The sequence below is a fragment of the Pelmatolapia mariae genome, linkage group LG23 (genome assembly GCF_036321145.2).
Source record: "Pelmatolapia mariae isolate MD_Pm_ZW linkage group LG23, Pm_UMD_F_2, whole genome shotgun sequence".
NCBI classification, from domain to species: Eukaryota; Metazoa; Chordata; class Actinopteri; order Cichliformes; family Cichlidae; genus Pelmatolapia; species Pelmatolapia mariae.
The window spans coordinates 21505325-21527688 of NC_086246.1; the positions used below are offsets into that span (position 1 = coordinate 21505325).

General features: G+C 39.3%; 1 protein-coding gene across 3 annotated transcripts in view; it reads right to left on the minus strand.

Annotated features, from left to right (window-relative positions):
• The window catches only part of LOC134620840 (neural cell adhesion molecule 2-like), a 381750-nt gene that overhangs the window by 81436 nt on the left and 277950 nt on the right, over nt 1–22364 (minus strand). For all 3 annotated transcript variants that reach the window (XM_063467152.1, XM_063467151.1, XM_063467150.1), the window contains 2 exons: nt 20693–20830; nt 4623–4740 (listed from right to left, as the gene is read on the minus strand). In XM_063467152.1, coding sequence (XP_063323222.1) covers nt 4623–4740; nt 20693–20830 — 256 coding nt within the window. The remainder of the gene's footprint in view (nt 1–4622; nt 4741–20692; nt 20831–22364) is intronic.

Below are 22364 nucleotides of genomic sequence, written 5' to 3' on the forward strand. Positions count from 1 at the left end.
ACAGTAGTTTCGACAGCATGCTGTCAAAGCGAGCAGTGAAGAACTCAGACTGATGTCAGAGTATATGCTGACCCCAGCCAAGCATCTAAAGCTTCATTTTCAACAGGCAACAAAAGCAGTTACGGCACCTGTTCCTATCGCAGAATCGCTGTGGCCGTAACATTTTTCTTTGAAGTGTTAACTTTGCCCTCGGCTTTGTGTGAATTCTTAAACACTTACAAAAAGATCTTGTGTGTGTGTGTGTGTGTGTGTGTGTGTGTGTGTGTGTGTGTGTGTGTGTGTGTGTGTGTGTGTCCTCATTAGGATAGGCCATGATGCCAGTGTGTGGAACAAGGTTCATATTGTTAAACGGCAATTGTGTGCCAATGCATCTCAGGTGGTTATGCGAAATAACACAAAATTAATGTGATGAGTGGTGTTTCTAATTCATTTCTACAGGTATAATTAAGTAACATAGCATTTTAACCTTTAAAAAGTAATGAGTTATGCGTAATGCATTACTTTTTGGTGTAATGACCCCAATCTGTTAATGCTCCTAACAAGAATCACCTTGCAAGATGAAAAATTAGGCTCAAGGATACCCAAGGTTGCGTAAGTGTAATGTCAAGGGGTTCTGAACAAGCATCCAAGTGTGACGAGCTGGGTGTCACCATTATGGTGACCCCTGGTATTCCAGCAGAAGCCAAAAGACACCTTGAGCATATCTCTGAGAGACCAGCAGCTTTAAAAAAAAAAAAGAAAAAAAAAAAGGGAAGAATCTGAGGACTGGGAATGAGAACAGGCTGCCTTCTGACCTGAAACCGCAACACTTCAGAACGGGGGTATCAAATATAAGGCCAGGGGGCCAGAATTGGCCTACCAAAGACTCCGATCTGACCCACTGGAAGGCTTTGGAAAATGTGGAGGGCATACATTTTAGACTTTTAGATGTGTTTTCATAAGTTTTACAGCTTCCTCCAGTCATACTGCACCAACGTAAATAATTAGATAAACCATTATGAATTTATTTGAAATTAACAGTCTGCGCAATGAGTAACAGAACTTTTTTACATGTGTATTTCTTACAATTTAAGCCCAAAGCAGCGTTTCTTTATCATGTAGAAAAACTGAGATATATTGTTGAAATTAAACTTCTTTTTTAAAATTTAAATATCTCAGGGATTAAATGTGTGATTAAACTTCTTTACGCTGACAGAAATAGAAGTTTCACTGGTCCGTCCCACTTAAGATCAAAGTGGGCTGTGCGTGGCCCACAGTGTGAAACGAGTTTGACTTCCCTGCTGTAAAAGAACAAAGAACAAAGTCTCATTAGCTCTCGGTGCTCCGCTGAGTTTCTCTGAGACTTGGTTTAAACTTTTCTTGATCTTGCAAACATCAAATTTTGTGAATGGCAGTTACACATCTGACCATGCAAGAGAATTTTATTAAGAAAAAGGTTTAGTCGCTTACTTCTGTGGTCATTTTTAATTGCCTCAGCACATCAGTGAGCACAAAGTCAGAGTGAATGCTTCTGTATCTAAGCCTTTTTCATTCTGTGATACTATGAGAAAGCTATCAAGATATCTTATTTCCCAGGCTCCTCATTTTAACGGGCTTTTTGTGAAATCACAACGTCAAACAAAACTCAGTTTTACACTTAAAGCAAAACTGAGACTGAGGTAGTTAAGCTGTCACAGGGATTGTCTCAATATAAAAGTAAGGATGGAGATGTGCACTTTGCCATCTTCACACTGAAATATTCTGCAAAATATAACGCCTGCTGTTAAATCATTAAAATTACATTTCACTGTTGTGCTCCAGAGCTGAAAAGCCAAGGTAAGACACCCCGGAGTAAAAGTAATTCCTGCTTTTTTGGAGCCCCGAAACAAGGGAGCAAGATGAATGAGGTTTACAAAGTTGAGGCTCCTTCCAGCTGTGCGTCACCTTTCAAATTTTGTTTGTACTTCACAAAGTGATGCATGTGCCTCATTTTTTTCTGCTGTATTCAACCTCTCTTTCAAACAGACAGTTCAGTTCTCATTACATCTGTATTACTCACAGAGACAATGTCACATGAAATGCAGGAGTAAAGAATTCACCTCACTGTGCTTCATCTTCCTGCAGAATTGCGCAGCGCTCCTGTGATGAAGGTAAGCGCTCTGAGAGGTATGTGACCTCTTTGTTAGGGTGATGAATAAAGGCATCTGTGTTTACCATTGATGCACATGCTCAGCATCAGTTTATGTGCTTTTATCTGCTGCGCAGCACTGACCAAGTTACTTAAAAGTACAATAATAATAATAACAGATCATAGGCCCACATCATAATTATGGACTATGAAAGCATTAATTAATGCACTTTGCTACAGTTCAAATAATGCTCAGCTGATATATTAACAGAGAGCTAATATCTGCTGATATTGGCATAGATTCTTTGAATGCCACAAACACAGCAACCAGCTGTAAATGAGTAATCCATGACTGGCTGCCCCTTCCTCAGCCTGGTTCTGCTGGACGTTACTACCTTCAAAAAGGCTAAAAAAAAACTACATACAGCAGATGAACAGTTTCCTTAAGAAACAGAAAAAATTCCAGCAAACACCTGACGCAGGATCTGAGAGATGTATCTGGCCCTTCAGTTGATCCATCTACTGTTCACTGAGGCCACATCAGAATGACAATGATCCCAAACACACTGCCAATGCAGTAAAGCATACCTGGATAGAAAAACACACAATGGAGCACTATCAGTCATGGATTGGCCTCCCCAGAGCCAGAAACATCCAAAGGAGAGCTTTGAATGTAATTCAAGAAGCCTGTAGAATTATTCCTGAAGACTACTTAAGGAAATGACAAGAAACCTGCCTAAAAGAGTTCAGACTGTGCTGAAGAATAGAGGTGGTCACACCAAATGTGGAGTTCAAGGATGCTAGAATTGCACAAACTCTGTTTTATACTGTATTTCCATGTATGTTTGCACAAATTTTAATAAATTGTTGCAGCTATTTCATTTCAATTTTTATAGCAAAAGTTAGAAGAAAGAAGTGCTGACCCAACACTTTTACACAGTATTGTACATGGTAAATGCTGGAGCTCAAACTGTGGTGGGGAAGCAAAATATCTTAATTTAAGACTAAACTAATATGTTGTTGAATTGTTGCCCTCTTTTTGCCCTTTAGAAATGTTGCCAAGCCCACAGTATTTATTTTACTAAATTAACTACAAAATATAGCAATTATGACGAGCCATTAGGTCACTTGTAAGTCATGTTTGTTTGGATTGTTTATAACATTTATATAGACATCGTGTCAAGAGAAGATACTGCAGGCTTATTTTCAGTTTATTATGTTTATTCTAGGATTCTATTAAAGTAGCTTTGCGTGATTTCAGAGTTCAAAATAACCCTCATTTATCTCACACTGGGCCTTTAAGCCCCCTTAAATATAGAGATGGTTTAAACAGCAGGTGGGTAGGGTATACAGTCAGATCTATAAGCCCGAGCTGACCACAGACCAGGCAGGGATATTCATTCTCAGTGACATCACACAGAGACAAAAACAGGCAAAAAAGAGCTTTGGTGATTACTTTTACATACACGGACCTCATTATTTGAAACGTGTTTAATATGAAAACATAACAGGGCCCCTTTTTGAAAGCTGGACACAGTTCATTAAACTAAATTGTGTCAAATATATTCAAACTACTCTTTCCAGTAAGTTCCAATAAGGAAAACTGGGGGGAAAACAGCATTTTAAGCAAACACTAAAAACTTCAATGGAACAACAATAAAGTGTTATCAATAGATGCTCAGGTGCAAAGAGCTTGTTATGATTGCCTGCCGAGTGGGTGCAAGCTAATTGCTCGATGTCGAGCTGTAGAGAGGATAGCGGAGTGTCAAATGCTCTTCAGGTGCAAATTTTCGCTCTGTTGCTATGTGCCATGGATATTACTGTGTGGCTGCTGAGGGCAATGTGCGAGGGTGGACTATAAATTCCTCAGAACTATGAAAGAAAGTCTAGTTGCTCTGAAAACAATATATGCATATTTGTACATAGGCACGAATGGGTAGTAGGGAACATAATATCCTGTATTATTTGAAAATTAAGGTTAAATTTGCCTTAATTAAGTGACTTCAATCCAGTAATCAATCAAGCAGTGCTGTTTTTTTCCCTTATGTTTTCTAACTGAATGTATGGCTATTTAAGGAGTTGAACTTTTTGTGTATGATGGCCTTAATCATTTGGTTCAACATCATTTCCTCTCTTAGATGGATACAGCCATTTTTTTCCCAGTCTGGAGTGGAAGAGTGGGCTCGTGTAGAGCTCAGCTCATACTTTATGGGATAAATTGGGGCGCCAATGCAAGCCAGGCTTTATCGCCCAAAATCAACATTGAGCCTCACAAATGCTATTGGAGCTGAATGGGAGCAAATCCTCGAAAGCAGGCTCCAAGAATCTTGTGGGAAGCATTCCCATAAGTTTAGGCGCTGCTATATCAGCAGATTAATTCTCATGGTTTTGGAATGAAATCATATTAGGGTAGCACTTTCGGGTGTCTACTTGGGTATAAACCTATCCTACATCCTTGAGGGAGCACCGATATTCTTTGGATGTCTCCCAATCTCAATATCTCTTTGAGCTTTACCTGTGCCATGTGACTATGGGGTCGGGAGATCCAGAAGTGATGCAAGTAAAGGTGACAGATTCCTGGTAGTCAGCTGTGGCGTTGAAGGACTGCTGGAACACTGACAACACCGGAGGGACTGCATACACACACACAAAAAAAGAACAGGAAATAACACATGGCGCTATTAGATCCTGAGAGTTAATCAAATCAATCCGGACTGAAAGCTAAAATTGGACTATAATCTAGCAAAACGTTCAGTATTCATAATGCTACATGGTGCAGGATTTTCACAAGAAGCAAATAAAAGACTTTCATGAGGATTGAATTGGCCTTGCGAGTGGCCTGCATGCAAGCGCTGGAAAAACGCTACTTCTGCTGGTAATCCCGTGGGGATTTCAAATAACATTTTGACCCAGCTTTGGTAAAAAAAAAAAAACAAAACACAAAAGAACCGAACACACTGACGTGAGGCCATTATTCTATTGTGTGCCTCAGAAATGCTCCGTTAAATCTATATAAACAATGGCAAGACAGAAAATGTGTTTCAACATGAAAAAAACAGCTGTGAAAACTAGCGCTTTCCTTTTGTGAATAAACTATTCCTGTCAAGCGCTCGAGCTCTGACAATTGTTCCTCTTGTCAGGCCAATTTCTGCGGAATCAAAAGCAGAAGTGCTTTGCTGCCCTGATTTTATAGGTCTGTGGTTTGATGGACATGCAAATGCAAACTCTTTTTTTAGGGCTACAAATGACTCGTATTTATTTACGCAGTGCTTCTTTCACTTTTCTTGCAATCAAAGTGAAATACGACAAGGACGCCCTTTGACAAATCTTTAAAATGTCTTCACAAATCATATTTACATATTTTTTGTTCATCTCCTATGGTTTATGTAGTTTTTTTTAAGTACCTGGATTTTGTTTTCTAAAAAGAGACAGTGCTGCTGAGTTTTCAGATGTATTTTTTGGGCCACCTGACACCACTGCATTCAAGAGAAAGGAGAAACTGTGACTCATATATACAAAACAGATGGATAAATAGAACCAGAGGCCTGAAGATTGATGCATTTGACTTTGGAGTAACCATTTATTTGCTTCAGTGCCCATACAACAGAAAAGCTTGGACATCAGAGTCAAGAATGACGAACAGATGTGTCCAACATGATTTCATGTTACCGATAACAATATTTCAAACAGTCACGATGGTACCATACCTCATTTTACTCACTGTATAGAACCCTCATCTCCATGACTTTATCAGTCTCTTACATCATTGTGGAGGAATTTGGGGCTAATCCTCTTTAGAGCATTAATTCAGGTCATTTAAATTTGTAGGTGTCCTTTTATTTACAGCTGTCTTTAGGTCCCACCACAGCATTTCACTTAGGTTAAAGTCTGGACTTTCAGTTTCAACCATTTTATTGTAGATTTGCTGCTCTGCTTAGCATCATTGCACTGCTGTGTGACCTAATTTGAGCCAAGATTTAGCTTCACATTTGACTCTAGAATATGTTGGTATACAGAGGAGTTCATGCCCAGGGTGCCCAGGTGCTGTGGCTACTAAATAAGCCCAAATCATCCACCACTGTGCTTGACAGCAGCTATGACGTGTTTGGTTTTCACCTACGTGGCACTTATGGCCAAACATCTCCACTTTGGTTCCGTCTGTCCAAAGGACATTGCTCCAGAAGTCTTGTGGTTTGTTCAGATAAAGCAAACCAGACCCATGCTTCATATTCTTTGTAGCGTTCCAGGCAAACCACACTTATTCAGTCTTTTTCTAATGCTACTGTCATGAACTTTAACATCACAACAACGTGATAACTGGGAGCTGTAGTCTGAGTTGTAGCTCTTGTGTGGGGAGGAATTGTAATTGTCTTTGTCACTGCAGAATGATGGACTTTAAATGCACTCACAATTCTTCCCTGACTGATAGAGAAGGAATTATTGCTGCCTAAGATCAATACTGATGTCTTTCCTCCTCAGCACTGTGTTAGCACACACCTGTAAGCTACACGTGTGCACCCTGTGCAAACGTTCTGCTTTTATAGAGGTGCTCACACGTGCTGATGATCAATTAATTAACTGCTACCTATCCTCATAATTTCAATGGAAGCAGTAAAAGTGTACTTAGTTTTTCACAGGACTTCAAAGATTCTATTACTCTCAGTCATATATTTTTGCACAAACCATACCAAACTACTAGGAGTTCCCTTTAATTCCTCTTTGTTTTTGCATGTTTTGCCACTGCATGTACTCTCCTTTGCTAAAATATGCGGTTATATCTGTCTAACTAACTGACATGCATCAGTCAGTGTCCACGAGTGTCCACGTAAATGCGGCACGCTTTGCTAATCTTCCACAAGCAGCTGCATTGGCATGCTGGTAAACAGCAGAGGCCTTGATGACTTTATCAAGAGTATATGGTGAGCGCTGTCGGGAACATGTAGCGTGCCCCTGTCATGCAATCACCTGAGAGCTGTCATCTTGTCATTCAGTGAAAGGAGAGCGGAGGAAGAGCAGGCTTTTCTTCGTTCTCACTTGCAATGACAAGGGAATGACAGCTTCATGGTGCAAGCATGTTTATCAGGCATCTCAATCCGTTTCACAAGCCTGTATTTACGCTGTACTTTGACTACCACTGTAACTGCTCTGCTGTGGTCCTGACCAGTCACAGGAAGTGATTAATAATGTCTGGAGCAGCTTATTGGAGCTCTGGAACATTTACTCCTCTATTTTGCTTCTGCTGGGCAGTTGACGACTATAGGTGAAAATCAATTAAGTGCACTACCTGAAATCCACTGAGTTAGAATAAGTGAACCAGTGAGTTGCAGTACTGTTGTTGATGTCTGTGGTTTAAGCTTTGAATTCAGGTCCATGAACCAGCTAAAGTATCTTTGTGGCCTTTTGTTGTATAACCAGAGTATTTATGGGTTTGTGTTTTCTACTTCTTTTTATTTTTATTTCATTTTGACTTTATGTTTTGAATTTAGTTTCGTTTCCAAAGTAAATTTTCTTATTTCAATTCAGTGTTTTTCAGAGTTATTATATGGAGGGCATATGTCAGAGGCAGGACTGAGAAAAAACAGTAGGTAAAATCAGAGGTAATACAAAAAATAAACACAGAAACATCCACAGCCTTCTGAAAGCTGTTGACTCACAGGTTTGTTTCCATTCAGAGTCTCAATAAACATGTTTATCAATGTGTCATCAGTCAAGGCGTCATAAACTATATTTCCTCTATGTTTTTATTTTAGTTTAATTCGTTTTCCAACTCACAAAATTATTTCAGTTAATTTGCTTCTTCTTTTTTTTTAAGTCTAGCTTTTTTTTAAATTTTGGTTTAGTTTTAGGCAACTATAATGTAACTTCTTTCCTATCTATTATCAAATTATAAAGATACTTCATGCACCATGCATGAAGAAATGCATTGTGGGTAAGCAAAATCACAGGCTGGAATGATACTGGATCAGTCCCATCACATCTGAAGGAGAAGATCAATGCTATCTCCACTTCTCTGTCTTCTCTTGATGAAAAGTCTGCTTTGCATGTTGAAAGGTCACCAAACTCCTCCTCCTTCTCTTTTTTCTCCCTTCTTTTCTAAACGAGGACCATCTAAAAGGTACGGGAGGAAAATAGTAAAAACGACTGAAGTCCAGACAACACGATGAGGACGTGCTATATTTGTCAATTAGCCCACCAACTGCACCTACTGCATTTGCATAATTTCATCCGATTACAGCGTGAGCACAATCGAGGTAAAGGAAATACTCTGTGATATCATGTCCGTCATGTGTTAACATCCAGATAACATCCAGCACACCTGGATACAGGCTGATGTGTAGGTTTAAATCAAGGTTTTAGCTTTATAGAAGCTAAATTTCGCTTCTTCCACAACGAGCTACCAAAATGAGGCATGTGCTGTCACCGTTGTGTTTACAAGATCTGGTCTGCTTGTAATTAGAAGGCATTAAATTAAAACAAACAAAATGCCCCAAATGCAGCAAATTAAAAACTGAAAATTTGTTCTGTGTGATCAAACATGCACTCATTCCAATTCTCTAATTCTACCACCATCTCGATATTTGAGTTAATTTATTCTCTAAGAAGAGGCTCAACAAAACATTAGACCAACGCTACCCACACAGAGGTGTTGGAGCACATGAATGATGAAATTGCTGAAAAATGGGACGCTTGCTATTGGGATCCAAACAAAAACCTGCTTCATAGGTACTGTAACTGGCAGCTGCGAAAGACATTTTTTTCCCTCTGATCACGTTAAAAGGGTTGAAAAAGCTTGAAAGGTCTCACAAAAAAACAAGCTAAACGTGTTTTTAATATTCAAAAAATGTAAACAGCTCCTCATTTGGGGGTTTTGGAAGTTATTGAGAGATAATGAAAGGAATTTGTCCTCCAAGTGATGACATCCAGAGGACACTTATTCCACCTAGATCTAAACCTCCCCCCCAAACAACTCAAAGATGAAATTAAATATTAAAAATAGCTTCAGGACTCATTAAACTGCTGCTTTTTGATGAAGAACAGCGGCAAAGCAGGTAGACTCGCCTTTTTAAAAAAAACATACTGTGGATAGGGAATTCTAATCAAAACAAGGCATCAGCGCAGAAATGAAGCAATGCTTCTGTTCTGTAGTCTTTTTTTTAAAGATCAGTTACACTAACAGCACCAGTGTGTATTACTACGAAGAAAAATACATCGGTACATCTACAGTTCCATAGTGTCTGATCTATGTGCTATCTCATGTTGTCTATGTACTGTTTCTCCTAAAAACAAAGAAAAAAATCAATGAAAATCTCCTTTTTTTGTCTGTAAAATCAACACAATATGGAGTGCACGCACACACACACACATTTTAGGTGCAGAGAGCTTTTCAGGGATAAAAATGGCCTAAGCAATAATCAAACACTATGAGTCCTTTCCAATAGTTCTGACTCTGCGAGTGAGATGAGCAAGCATCTGGCTGACATGATAACCATTGATTTTCAAGCCAATAGATCTCTATTCTCCAGTGTGTGCCCTCCTCCCCTCTCTTTTCCTATGCAATACGCTCCCACATCAGCGGGCCTTGTTGAAACAGGCCTGTTAATGAGACAAACTGCCAAGCAAGGAGACTTCAAAAGAGCAAATCAGCAACAGGGTTTAAGCATCCAAAAAGAATCTGGCAAGCTTTATGAATTCTTCATGTATTAGTCATATGCTTGAAACTTCAGAGGCTTGGGCGAGATAATGCGAGGTTCACAGACATGCCCACCGATGTGAGAATACATGAAAACATATTTAAAGATGACTCATTTTAAATGCAGGAGCTGGAGGACTTGTTTTCTGTTAGCCCTCTAATTAGCTTCAATAAAGTCAGGATAGCCCGTGTTTAGAAGTCGTGAAATCTTCTTGGTTAATGTCATGACTGTATTACACCTACTACAAATTAAGCGAGTCAGTGTTTTGAGACGAGACCCCTGCTGGGTTCTCTATTCAGGATTTGCTTCGCTTTCTAGATTAGCACACAAGTTGGAGTCAAACCAGCCCTGATTTACAACTGGGAATGTAATGTAACAGAGATGGATATTTATATTCCCTTATTGCACGCGAAGCAGTTTTGATTGATGTTGCTGCAAAATCATTTAAGAGATCCTGAAGGACACAGCCAGTAGTTTCACTGACAGCTCAAAGGGAGAAAATTGTGGGGCCTGGTGTTTGAGTGAGCGAACCCACAATTAATTGGATTTGTTGAGGAAGAATGCAGGCAAAAAAATCAGGAAGTTATTTCCATTTTACATCATCATCGGTTGCTATAGAAACTGGCTGCTGTGGCTATTGGGTCAGAGATGAATGAAAATCTGTGTTAAAGTGTTAAAAACGAATACAAGTGGCAGATGATAGTGCCGAACACTACAATCTGAACCAAGTAATCCAAAAATTATTGGAAAGTGGAATTATTGGAAAGAAGTTTTTTGAAAATGTACTTATTTTCTTGCTGTGCATTTTGTAATTTATGGTTTATAAAAGTAGACACTAAATTCAGTGACTGAATGTGTTCACAGGTCACAAATCAAGCCAGAAGGGGGGTCATTGTCCCATAAACTTGAATATATTTAAAATCATTTTTGAAGCTAGATGAGCTAGAGGAGGAACCATGTAGATTTCATCTTCAAACTTCACATCTGTCCCTCATATACATTCTACAGTCTGGCTCCATTCAAGGACAACAAACTCTGTCTACCACAACCTACGAAGCTAACTAGCTTAGTAGCCCCTTAAAGCTACTTCCTTATTCATCAGAGCTCACCACAGTACATAGTTCCACATACACCTCCTCCTGTAGATTTATTCCCAGATTTGTGTTAGGTGAATGTGTTAACCACTACAATACAGGCCCGCTTTGTAGTGCTTATACTTACTGAACCTATACCGAGCAGTACTGGACTTTCTCTGGGTTTTAACATATTGTCTTAAATTTGTCTTAAGTTTACTTAAGACACATATTGTAAAATTTAGTGTAAATAGATGGTGCAAACTTTTGCTCACCACCAGGGGTCAGCATTTTTCCAGGGGTATGGTATTTTTTTTTTGATTTTTCCTGCTGTTCTTTTATATTTGACATTTCTTATTGCTGCCACTGTAAATAGTGTTAAAAACACAACACAATAGTGATTAATAACGCACAGCAGTTATGATGTGTTAGTAATGACTTAACAGGCTGACGTTCCCCATCTTGGCTCCATATTTAGTTTAGTTGATATCTATTCAACAAAGTGTATGCATGTTATAGAAGTTCCTTTAAATTTTGGTAACAGCTTTAGTTCATTTTGGAAGGCTGCAAACTACTTTTAACCGCAATAAATTATAGTAAGTGAATTTCACAAACCATGACAAAAGTAACAAATGGTGAAAATGTGCCAAGGAAATTACAAAAATGGAACTCAAACTGTTATGCAACTGTGCTTTATATTTTCATTTGAAAAACAGCATGAATGGTTTTACAACTTTGTGAGTTTGTAAGTAACTTTCTGTTCTATTGAATCTTTTCAGCCTTTTTCTTTAAATTATGTTAAATATAGTCAATGAAAAGCTTCCATGACTCATATGTGGATACTTTTGAGATCACTTCCTGAAATGTTCTACATTCTTCTAGTCACCAAGCTGTTTTTGCCCTCAGGTTGATTAGCCATTCAGCGGGTGGCCTCCTTCTCTCGATACACCATCATCTTCATCTATGGTCTGCTTTGATGATACGCTGGAGACTGGGAGCTGCAGCAGGTCAGCAGAGCTTCATTCGCTGCATGCTTGCGGGGAAGAAACCACTCTTTTATCAACTGACACATGAATATTTATGACTTCACATTGGTAGGGGAGTATACAGTAAGTTATTTCAGCTCTGCTTCTCGAAAAGAAAATGTTGTTCTGCATCACTGGCTAAAGTAATGTCTGTTAACATGTTGCTGAAATAGAGCTGACACTTCTTCTGACGTGCTAAATCAAAAGAACAGCATGACGTATTGTTGCTGCATGCTGAATATAACGCAACGCCCAATTTGAAGATGGTGATCAAGTTCAATTCTACTTCACAATAAAAATTAACTAAAAAGACACTGCACCATTCAATCAGCCAATCATCTCAGCTGGTAACTGGATGTGCAGAAACCAATTCAGGAATACAATTTACAATTTTGTGCAGAAACTCTAAAAAATATTGTTGGACTGCTTTTTAACAAAATGCACTAATTCAAGAGGCAATCTCACATATACATAAAATGACTCAATGAAATAATCAACATTATTTTGTTACAAAACACGCTAAATACTCTTTTTCCTGAGCATGCTTGCACTGTGCTGGAAACCTTTGTTTTTGTTTCCTTGACAATGTCACTAAATAAGATGCTTCTGCTGGCAAAGTCTATATAATAAAGTTGGCAAGCAATGTTCCCTCTAATTTTTCATGTGTCTGAGCGAACACACAAACTCCCTGAGCGGACACTTGGACCACTGTGAGCAACAGCAGACGTGTGCACTGTGGTCACGCCAGCATCCAATCCATCCAAGTGACATGGTTTATTAAAATAATCAAATTACAGCATTTACATTTATGTTAGGCTACTTTTAATTAACTGCTTTAGCCCACTTACAATGAAAATTTAAAAGAAATCTTGTTCATGACCCGTGTAGTATGTTAACACTATTGGAAGTAAAAATAACTTGAACTCCAATTTTGAAAACACAACTTTCTTTCTTTTTTTCCTTTTTTTATAAAGCTCTGACTTGTGAGTATGAGTCTGTGGTCTGGGAGAGAGTCCTGTAACTCTCTACTGCAAAATACAGTATATAATGACCAATGTTGGGCAATTAAATATATAGTTACTTCTTCAAAAAAGTAACTGAGTTATGCAACCAACAAAGTTTTTTGCAGCTATTTACCTAAAAATGCAGCCAAGGCGTTTTTTTAAATAAACATTTCAAACTATTTACAGAACAATCAGCTGTTCTGCATCAAATTTGATGCCACACAAATTATTTGTGCCACTCCAAAAAATAATTTCTGTCCACTATGAGATAAAGGAGAACAACAGCCTGATACCTGCAGGCCTGACAACAGGAGATGTATCACTCCTGTAACACCTGTAACATTCAGCAGTCGCCTCATTGTTCTGACACACACAACAAAACTATTGACTACACTACACACTAACTACACAAGATTTGCACTAAACGTCGCAAATCTCTCACATCTCAAAACTCCGCCGTCACTCCTAAAACTTCCCTCCTTCCTAAACAATTGGTCATGGCCATGTTGCCATATCATTTTTTGATTGGTCGACATGGTACATTTTCCCACCAATAGGAAAGGCGGGGGAGGGAGGGTTTGGTTTTGTTTTTGCTCACAGGCGGAGAGCGCTTTTGAGCGTTTTCCTTATAAAACGCCGTTTTTACCGTTTCTTCACGCAGTAAATATAAACAATAATAGTATTCAGGAAGAAAACCAAACATTGCAGATATTTTTATCATAACTCTGGTTTTATGTGGCCTATCAACACAATTTAAAAACTGGTATATAGTCCACACTTTTTCCATCAATTGTTCCATCTGTCCTGCTCACCTCTCCAATGGTTGTACACGTTGTCATTAACGTGGCTTCACTCCACATCAGCCACGCCGCTTTGCTAGCTAAAACACCGGTGTCGGCACATAAGGACGCTGTCATAGCCTGTCGACGACATTGATTAGCTGCGTAAATACGAATGTGAATGCATTATTGGCTGGACTATGGGATAAGGTGGTATCGTTCTAATCCCATACGGGAGCAGCCAGTCACTTACTGACTAACACTGCAGAACAGAATTGTTAAAGTATTAATTTTAATTTCAATTCAGGTTAGATTTTTTTTTGTGCGCAACACAGATTTTCTGTGCGCAGAGACCGTGCCAGCAGTGCGCAATTACGCACGCGCGCAGCTTAGAGGGAACATTGTTGGCAAGGTACTTGAAGGTTGGCCTAAGGGTTTTTAAAACTTATTTCAAACATGAAGTGTTGTGCTGAATTCATCCCTCTTTAAACTGAGCAGTTATTCATTTAGAAAAATATTCTGATTAAGGAAATGTAAAGCTTAAATGACTGGATTATAAGATTTACTCTGATGGATACGCATTGATACAATTTTGAAATTATACATGTTGAAAACGTAAACATTGCCATCCTTTTTTCCAATTTGCCTGTCTGAATAGAGCAAAGTAATGTGTGAAACCTCATTCTGAGGTCTCAGGTTGAGCATTTCAGCCATATTGTTGTAATTTAGTAACATTCCACCAGGGCAAGCAAAGCAAGCAGAGCTTTCCCAGTAAAATGTTCTCAAGTTTCTCACCAATTTGCATCCATCTTTTTAAATTACTGCCATCTTGTTGCTGTAGTTGGTTATTATCTCACTGGAAACATGGTTAACTCTGATTTACTATATTTGATGGGAGTTGTACAGCATGTTTGGATTTCATCTCACAGTTTCTGTTTATTTCATCTTATAGTGTCTGTTGATTGTGTCCTATTAACAAAGACTGGTGCTTGTGAAAATTGTGAGGTCAGTTACTAAAGTTGTTTGCACATGAGCATTGTGGATTGACCTTTGGTCTTTGATGGCAGACTAATTGTAAGTGTACCACACAGGCTGCCACTTTTTTCACTTTTTCCTGCTTCTTTTTTCAGAGAGACTGCTCATAACTTGCTGCAAAAATACATTGCTTTATTCAAGTAGTTTATGACCTAGAATGGTTGTGAAGCAGAATTCAGAAATAAGGTGAAACATGCACATGCAACAGAGTGAAAGTTGTTAAAAAATGAACCATACCAAGAAATGAGATGAAACTAGGTAGTATGACATTTCAAAAAGCAGTTCAAGTGAAGTTTTATATAGATGTGTCCAGATTTAGCTTCTTTTCATTGTTGGCTGTAACTATATCTTGGATAAGAATCAATGTCCAGTCTTATTTGGGCACAAATGAGTGTTTCAAGTTTTCCATGTTACACTGATAGAAATTAGGATGAATCCAAACATGCCCTGTAGCTGTATCAGTTTAGTTCTTCATCCTTTCTTCTTCTTCTTTTTTCAGAATTCTATAAACACAGAAGAACTGTGTTTCTACCTTTTTTCGCCACAGTTTGTGTCTTACTATGCTGCCAAATCCCCAGGCATCACAACAGGGAACCGTTTACAGTCTGTAGCTGACAGATAAAACATGTACCCTGTTGTACTCATTGACACACCTGAGGTCCCTAGCAATCTACTTAATCTCCATCTGGTTGTGTTGTCTGACCAATGCAAGGTGTCAATACAGTAGATCTTCTAGCTGCCCCTGTGGCTTACTTTGGAAAATCTTTGTACGAATAGTACTTCTTGCTCCAATTTGGTTTCACAGCTGCAAAGGAAGGGAATAATCCTAGTCAACACTACTGAAGTGTAATGCTCTACAAATGAAAGGCAGTGTTTTTGGGATCAAACAAGATTCAAGTTCTAGCCTCTTCCCCAGCCTACAAAAATAGCTCTTCAGATGAGATATGTAGCTTAAGGGGTTGAAATGGAAATAACTGGAATGCACAGGTTTGCTTGTTCAAATAACTGAGAGTAAAAGCTAGGGTATGGGTGCAATACGGCTTTCCATAGTTGAACTGCACAGTGCCTCGTACACTTTAGACAACTCCTTAGGGACTATTTACACCACCAGGAAAAAAGAAAACGTGGATGTAAGTCAGATAGAGATGTCAGAGGAACCACAAGGCAGCGCATCCACTGCTTTGTTCTTGGATACTTTGCATACTGACATAGATTTGTTGAAAAGAAGCAGAGCAGCAGTTTTTCAGATCTCTAAGTATTACTGTGAAGAGCTGAGTGGATGACATGTTCACTTTCTACAGAAAAAAGATGGGGAGCTTATGCTATTTGTCTGCCCCATGACACTAGGTGACATTTAAGCAAATGCCCTCTCTATCTTTTCTACCTTCAGACCAACTCTTTTATGCTAGAGGCTTAACTAAAAGTCTCTCTGAACCACTGCTATCTCAGAACTAAATACCATGATGGCAGTTTGAGAAGTTGTGCAAGAAAAACATCAGTTTGCAATAGTAGACCTTCTACACTACTTGGAGGCCATGCAGCTGTAAACACACAATGGTTTGATTACACAACCTGCTGAGACAGAGAGCAGAATTAACATTTACTGAGGCAGGAGGGGTTTAAGTGACCCAGCGAATGCACTGTTTTTCCCAGCTTTGTTTTGGTTTCCACAAATTTATGAATTAAGTACCTAACTATGTAGGCCTTTTGTTTGTCATTTGCCAGTAGGTAATTTTATAGTTTGAAGCTGGTCAATTTATGGACAAAGGTCATAACAGACTTTAAACAGAGACAAACAACTGTGGAATAAAAGCAGCACTACCACACACACTGTTCCTGGTGTGAGGAGTGACTGGCAGTGAGATAGAAAGAGAGCAGCGAATGTTTTAGTTTGCTATAATTAGGGGACATAAGTGGACAGGTATCAGCTGAGCAACCGAAGCTTAACTAGATTAATGACTGCATCTTTCGAGCAAATGTGCACCTTTGGGGTGTATGTGAGACCAGTCTATGTAGACCCACGAGCCCCACAGTGGGCCCCTTACTTTTAAGAAATGTGGGACATATGTTGGCCTAACATGGTGGGGCTGTGTGGACAGGACAAATCCACAGTTACTTCATGCAGGCTTCACAGCAGTTTTTTTTTTATTTGGATCCCCACAAGGGTTTTCTGAGTTCAAGCCCCATGTGGGTATGCACACCTGCTTGAGGCCCACATGGGAAAAAAAAGAATTTGCCCTTAACCACATATCCCCAGAGTTCACCCACAGTTGCCCAGTGTGTACCAGCATAGGCATGTTTGGTGGTTTTCTTTCCCAATGCTTATGGCCAACAGTGGTCAGTTTAGTCCAAACTGCTAATAATGGCAGAGGGTTTACAACCCAGCTCTGCACCAGAGAGAGTAAAGTAACATTTGAGCCCCATCTGACAGTACTTTGGATTTTGGTCAGTTCATGGCACCAAGAGGAAAAGAAGGACTGCTTGTATAGTGAAATCAATTCCTAAGTGCCATAAACCTGCATTCCTTCTAATGACCAGCAAGTAGCGACTCCTCGGGTTAGCTTAATCACTAGTTTCAAATTCTTTCTATTGATGAAAGAGCATTCCTCGCTCCTCACATACCCGTTCAATAAAATGAATGTGACTTGACGATTTAAAATGGTAGACAACATCTTAATGGAGGACATATCATTGTTCGTGCCCACTTTTACATACAGTTTATATCGTGAATGAGCAGTTGCATCAAAATCATCCAGTTTTATTTCCTAACTTCCAGGTGGACAGCTTTAAGGGAACATTTCGAGTGCTCAGAAAAAAAGGAGACAAAGGCGCTGGTGTAACAGATGTCCCCTAGTCTAGTGGTACCGTACCAAAACTCATTAGTTTCAAGAAGACTTATTTAGCTCTAAGTGCTTTATATATTTCATGAGGACCAAATGGTGCAGCTTTTGTCTCACTCATGCAAAATGTTAAAAGTCTTCACAGACTTGCAGAATAAGTCTCTTGGAGGCAAAGTGAAGTTCACTTTAATGCATGTCCCTCTGGGTGTGGCTCCCTTACGGAGTTAGGATGCTTAGCGAGGTCTGGTTGTCTCAGCACCACATGGCGAGTGTCGTGTCGCTGCAATAATAGGTCGTGCCTCATTGAGCAAGCTTATTGGATCTTCCTCAGAAGTGAGGTAAGTGGTGTGCTAAATTGAATGCAATTCATAGTTTTTGGTGGAGGCTTGATCTGCTATTACATTAGGAGTGAGAGAATTACATAGGCAGAGACAATACTGCAGCTGTTCAACCGTTACAAGATGCTTGTGGCCGTAGTAAAATCACATTTCAATCACCTCAACAGTCTCAGGTGACTCACGGTAAATGAGGACAAATGAGAAAATTAATATGACATCCTTCGATTTTTGGGGCCACAGAGCCCGAAGGCATCGCTAATTAAAATTTTCAATCATACTAAAGAACAGAGAGAATTACAAACTAAAACCACACCCCATAGTAGCCAGTAGACCAGCTAGTAAGTATTTATAATTCACTGAAACTGAATCTGTCAGAGCTGACAGCTCTTTTCTGATACTACAACTACAGGTCCATGCATTCAACCTGAATTTCCATCTGAGTTGCTGCACGGAGCTGTTTCAGAGTCACTGCCTTCACTCTGCAGATGATCAAAACTCTGCAGACACACTGTGAAATATGTCAGCTTCATGCTATAATACTCTACTAATCTTAAGTAACCGTTAACAAACTGACAGCTTACAGGATGCAGCTATTTTACCCCCGGTCTCCAGACTTAACAACAACAAACTAGAAAATTAAAAAAAATTAAAGGAACCAAATTAGTGCTAATTAATTATACGAATGATACCTTGTTATATTTTATCTTTTTCTGCAGTCACAGAGGAAAGGTACTGCTAAACTAACCTTGATCAGGTATTATGTTTTTAACCTTGGGCACCTGCAACCCTTAAGGCTTTGTAAGTGCAATAATGAAAAGAATGAAAGGCATTCAATTTTGAGAACAACAGCAACAATACTGCAGAGAGGAAATTCATACCTTAATGTATGCTAATCTATTGATACTATGTGTGCAGGAGCATGGTCTGCAAATCTGCAAAGCTTCCTTTAAAGTTCCACCATCACAATTACTCTTCAGCTGAGTTTGTAGTCAGTACAATGTTGGCTAATAGCTATGAAACAAAACGTGGTTGGTGGTTCAGTTCCTGGCTCCTTTAGTCTCCAAGTCAAAGTATCAGTATTGGCTACACATTAAAGTATTGGTTAACATTAAAGCACTTGTGTGAATGGTTGAATGAGGCTTGCAGTAAGCAAGCACTTAGAAAAGCACTATATAAGTACCAGTCCAAATATGATGTCAAGTCACCCGCAGCACAAATGCCCAGCAGTCTAATAATACTGGTGATTTAGTTTTTTTGATTTTTGCACTAAGAGAATCCTCTGAGATTCAAATGAGACATCTCCGTCTCATTTGAATTTGTCTTCCTCACCTCAACCGGTAGGATGAGAGAGGGTATGTCATCTGAATGTGATACAGGTCTCGTTGTTGATGGCAGTTTTGAGTAACTAAGTAACTGTCGTCACTCCCAACCGGTCGCAGCAAATGGCTGTCCCTCTCCGAGCCTGGTTCTGCCTGAGGTTTCTTCCTGTTTAAAGTGAGTTTTTCCTTCTACTTTCTCTGTATTATTGTACGGCCTTTATGACACAACATAAAGTGGCTTGAGCTGACTCCTCTTGTGATTTGATGCTATATAAACAAAACTGATTTGAACTGAATTGAATTAAACTAAATGTCTGCCCAATCATCTCTTGATGGTACTTTATGTGTGTGCCATCGTGGCCATGAGTAACAAGGAATCCGGATTTAATCCTGTAGAGGAACCCTTGGACACAGCTACTATATCCAAGGAAGCCAACGGTCACACAAATTACCCACTCTCAGTTCAGAGGGGTTATGATGAAAAATAACAATACAGAACTCGTTTGGGGACCTGTAACTGGAATGAGTACAGCTGAATTCCTTTAATAACCATCTATTGGGGGGTAAGTCAAGCAAGGGCGGTATTTCCAGAGTGTTCCAGAGTGCTTTACCGTATTTATCATATATATCTTATACCTGTGTTACTACACTTGGATATTTGGACACTTTAGACATACACAACACAGTGTTGCCCTTGTTATTCTTTGCTGTTGTAATCTTTTGTTTTAAAGGCCTCTTAATTTTTGTGATTTGTTTTTTCCTGGTTACTGGTATCGAGTTTAAAAATTATACCACTGTTATAACTCCAGCACACCCTTGGAACCGCTGAGGCAGAAATTACAGCAGGGGAATCCCTCCATCGCCCTAATCCATTAAAAAGCTAATTTTTCTTGCTATCCACATTGCTAAACTTTTCCCAATCTGTCACTGACAAATTCCCCAACTGTCAAGCTATACTGAGCACAGATCCACACAAAAACTTCACTGTGAAATTGCACTGAAGTTCTGGCACCCCGATATGTCAGCATGTATCAGCTGTTTTTGCAATGTGTCTATTTTAATCTACAACAACTTTCCAACTGCTAAACAAGCAGCACTGTGCCGCATATGTATGTATGTTCAGACTTTACAGCACTAAACTGTCAGCTGTTTTGTAGCCATTACACTGACTATTAGGAAAAAAAAAAAGTTCTTAGCACGATTTTGCCACTATGAATATTTTTTATTTGGGTGAACTGAATCTCAGTCTGCACGTCCTTGCCCATTTACCCTGATTTTAGTTTTGTGTCCTCCCTGAAGATGCCAGTAGACCACACTTGATTTTTTACTGCAGAAATCTTGGTTATTGTGGTCCGTTGGCAGCTAGGCCTCAACATTGCTCTTGCCCATAAAATCCTGGAAATAACCTTAAACAATCTGTTATTGTTGTACATCAGAATGTCATCACGAATTCAAGTAAATGTTAAAAAATCCTCACTCACCATTGACCACCACTGCAATGTCCACAAAATCGATCTCCCCGCGTGCCTCTACGCTGGCTTCACAGCGGTACACGCCCTCGTCAGCCTTGGTCACCTGATGGATCTGCAGGTTGTTGTTTGGCAACACCTGGAACCTGCCTTCACAGCACGCGTGAAAAGGAGGACAGAAGGACAGCCGGAGAAAGGCAGAAAGGGAGAGTGGAAATAACAAAAGAAAAACAGCGTATGATAGGGAGAGAAGCGAGATAAGAAAGTTAGAAAAACAGCAGGAGAAAATTGCCATCTCCACTCTTCAGTAGTTAGACTGTCAATCTTCTCTTCAGCACATTTACCTGATAAAGTCCACACAGATAAACACTTGCGCAATTACAGTTCCACACAGTCTCCTATTGTGGCCACTGGGAGATTGGCCTGGATTGCTCGGGCCTCTATCTCATTTCTCCCAAGCAAATATATTTATAACCACCAAGCGTAATTAGAGTGAAATGATTAAAGGAAAAAAAACATTCTTCTCCATGTTTCATCATTACCTTGCTGCTGAAGATTTGAATTTCAATTAAAAACCGTGACAGATTCAAGGGGTCACTCTTTCTAATCTGTTCAGGCGTGTGTTTTGTCTGGAAGGAGGACGGGGAAGTGGTGTAGAGAGCTGTAAATCAGGGAGGAGGCGAAGACGAAATAATGAGTCCTAGTCTGCTGGTTCTAACTGCAGCACCTGCTTTCTATCAGGGAAGAATGTTACTGAAAGTGAATCTTTCTTTTCTTTTAATATTAAGTAGACTACTCTTCTGACATTTAACACTATTAGTGCTGAAAAGGGTGGTATTACCAGAAAGAGCTTCATAAATGACATACATCAGCCTTCCCTCGAATAGGATGGAAGATGATAGACAATAGAGCCACATAAATACACCCATTAGCTGGCTTTTTCCCAAAAGAAGCAGGGTGTGGGTTTGCATTTTATCTCATGGGAAGCGGCATCTTCGAATGTCGCCATCCAACTGCTCAATAATCCATCCTCTCAGCTGCTTGTTAACATCGTTTCTGTCTGAGTTAGACGCCTCCCTCCGGGGCTGATGGGGTTTCTATTCATAGAATTTTAGACCTTTGTCTTATTGTGAATCCACACAAAAGAAGGGAATCGCATTTCCCAGAGACCTGAATTTTTGCCACATTAGTGAGCCTTTTCAATGACCGAGAGAGAGAAACAGTTGGGCAGGCTGAGACTCACCAGCTTTTTTTCCTCTCAATAATTAAGTGTTTTTGGCATGTTTACATTCGTCGTGCAATCCTTTTGAGATTATCACTCACATGCAACTTTTATTATTACCATAAATTACTAAAATATTCAATATCACTATACACACTGACTATTCACACTTAAGCAGTGGTACTTTATCCAAGTACTTTCTTTGACTAGAGACTTTGGGATGATTTGATCCAAAGCATTTCACACTTAAAAACAATATATTTTTTTTAAAAATTTTTTAACAGGAATTTACCTTTGACACACGATTAAACAGATACATTATATGCTTATAAACAAAAGACAGATAACTTAAGCAGATTTAGCCAGAGGATGAGAAAATGAATAATGACATATAACCAATGCAAGGAAACTGTATTTCTGTGTGTCTGAAAGAAAAAAATATAGAATACTGCTATCGGTCTC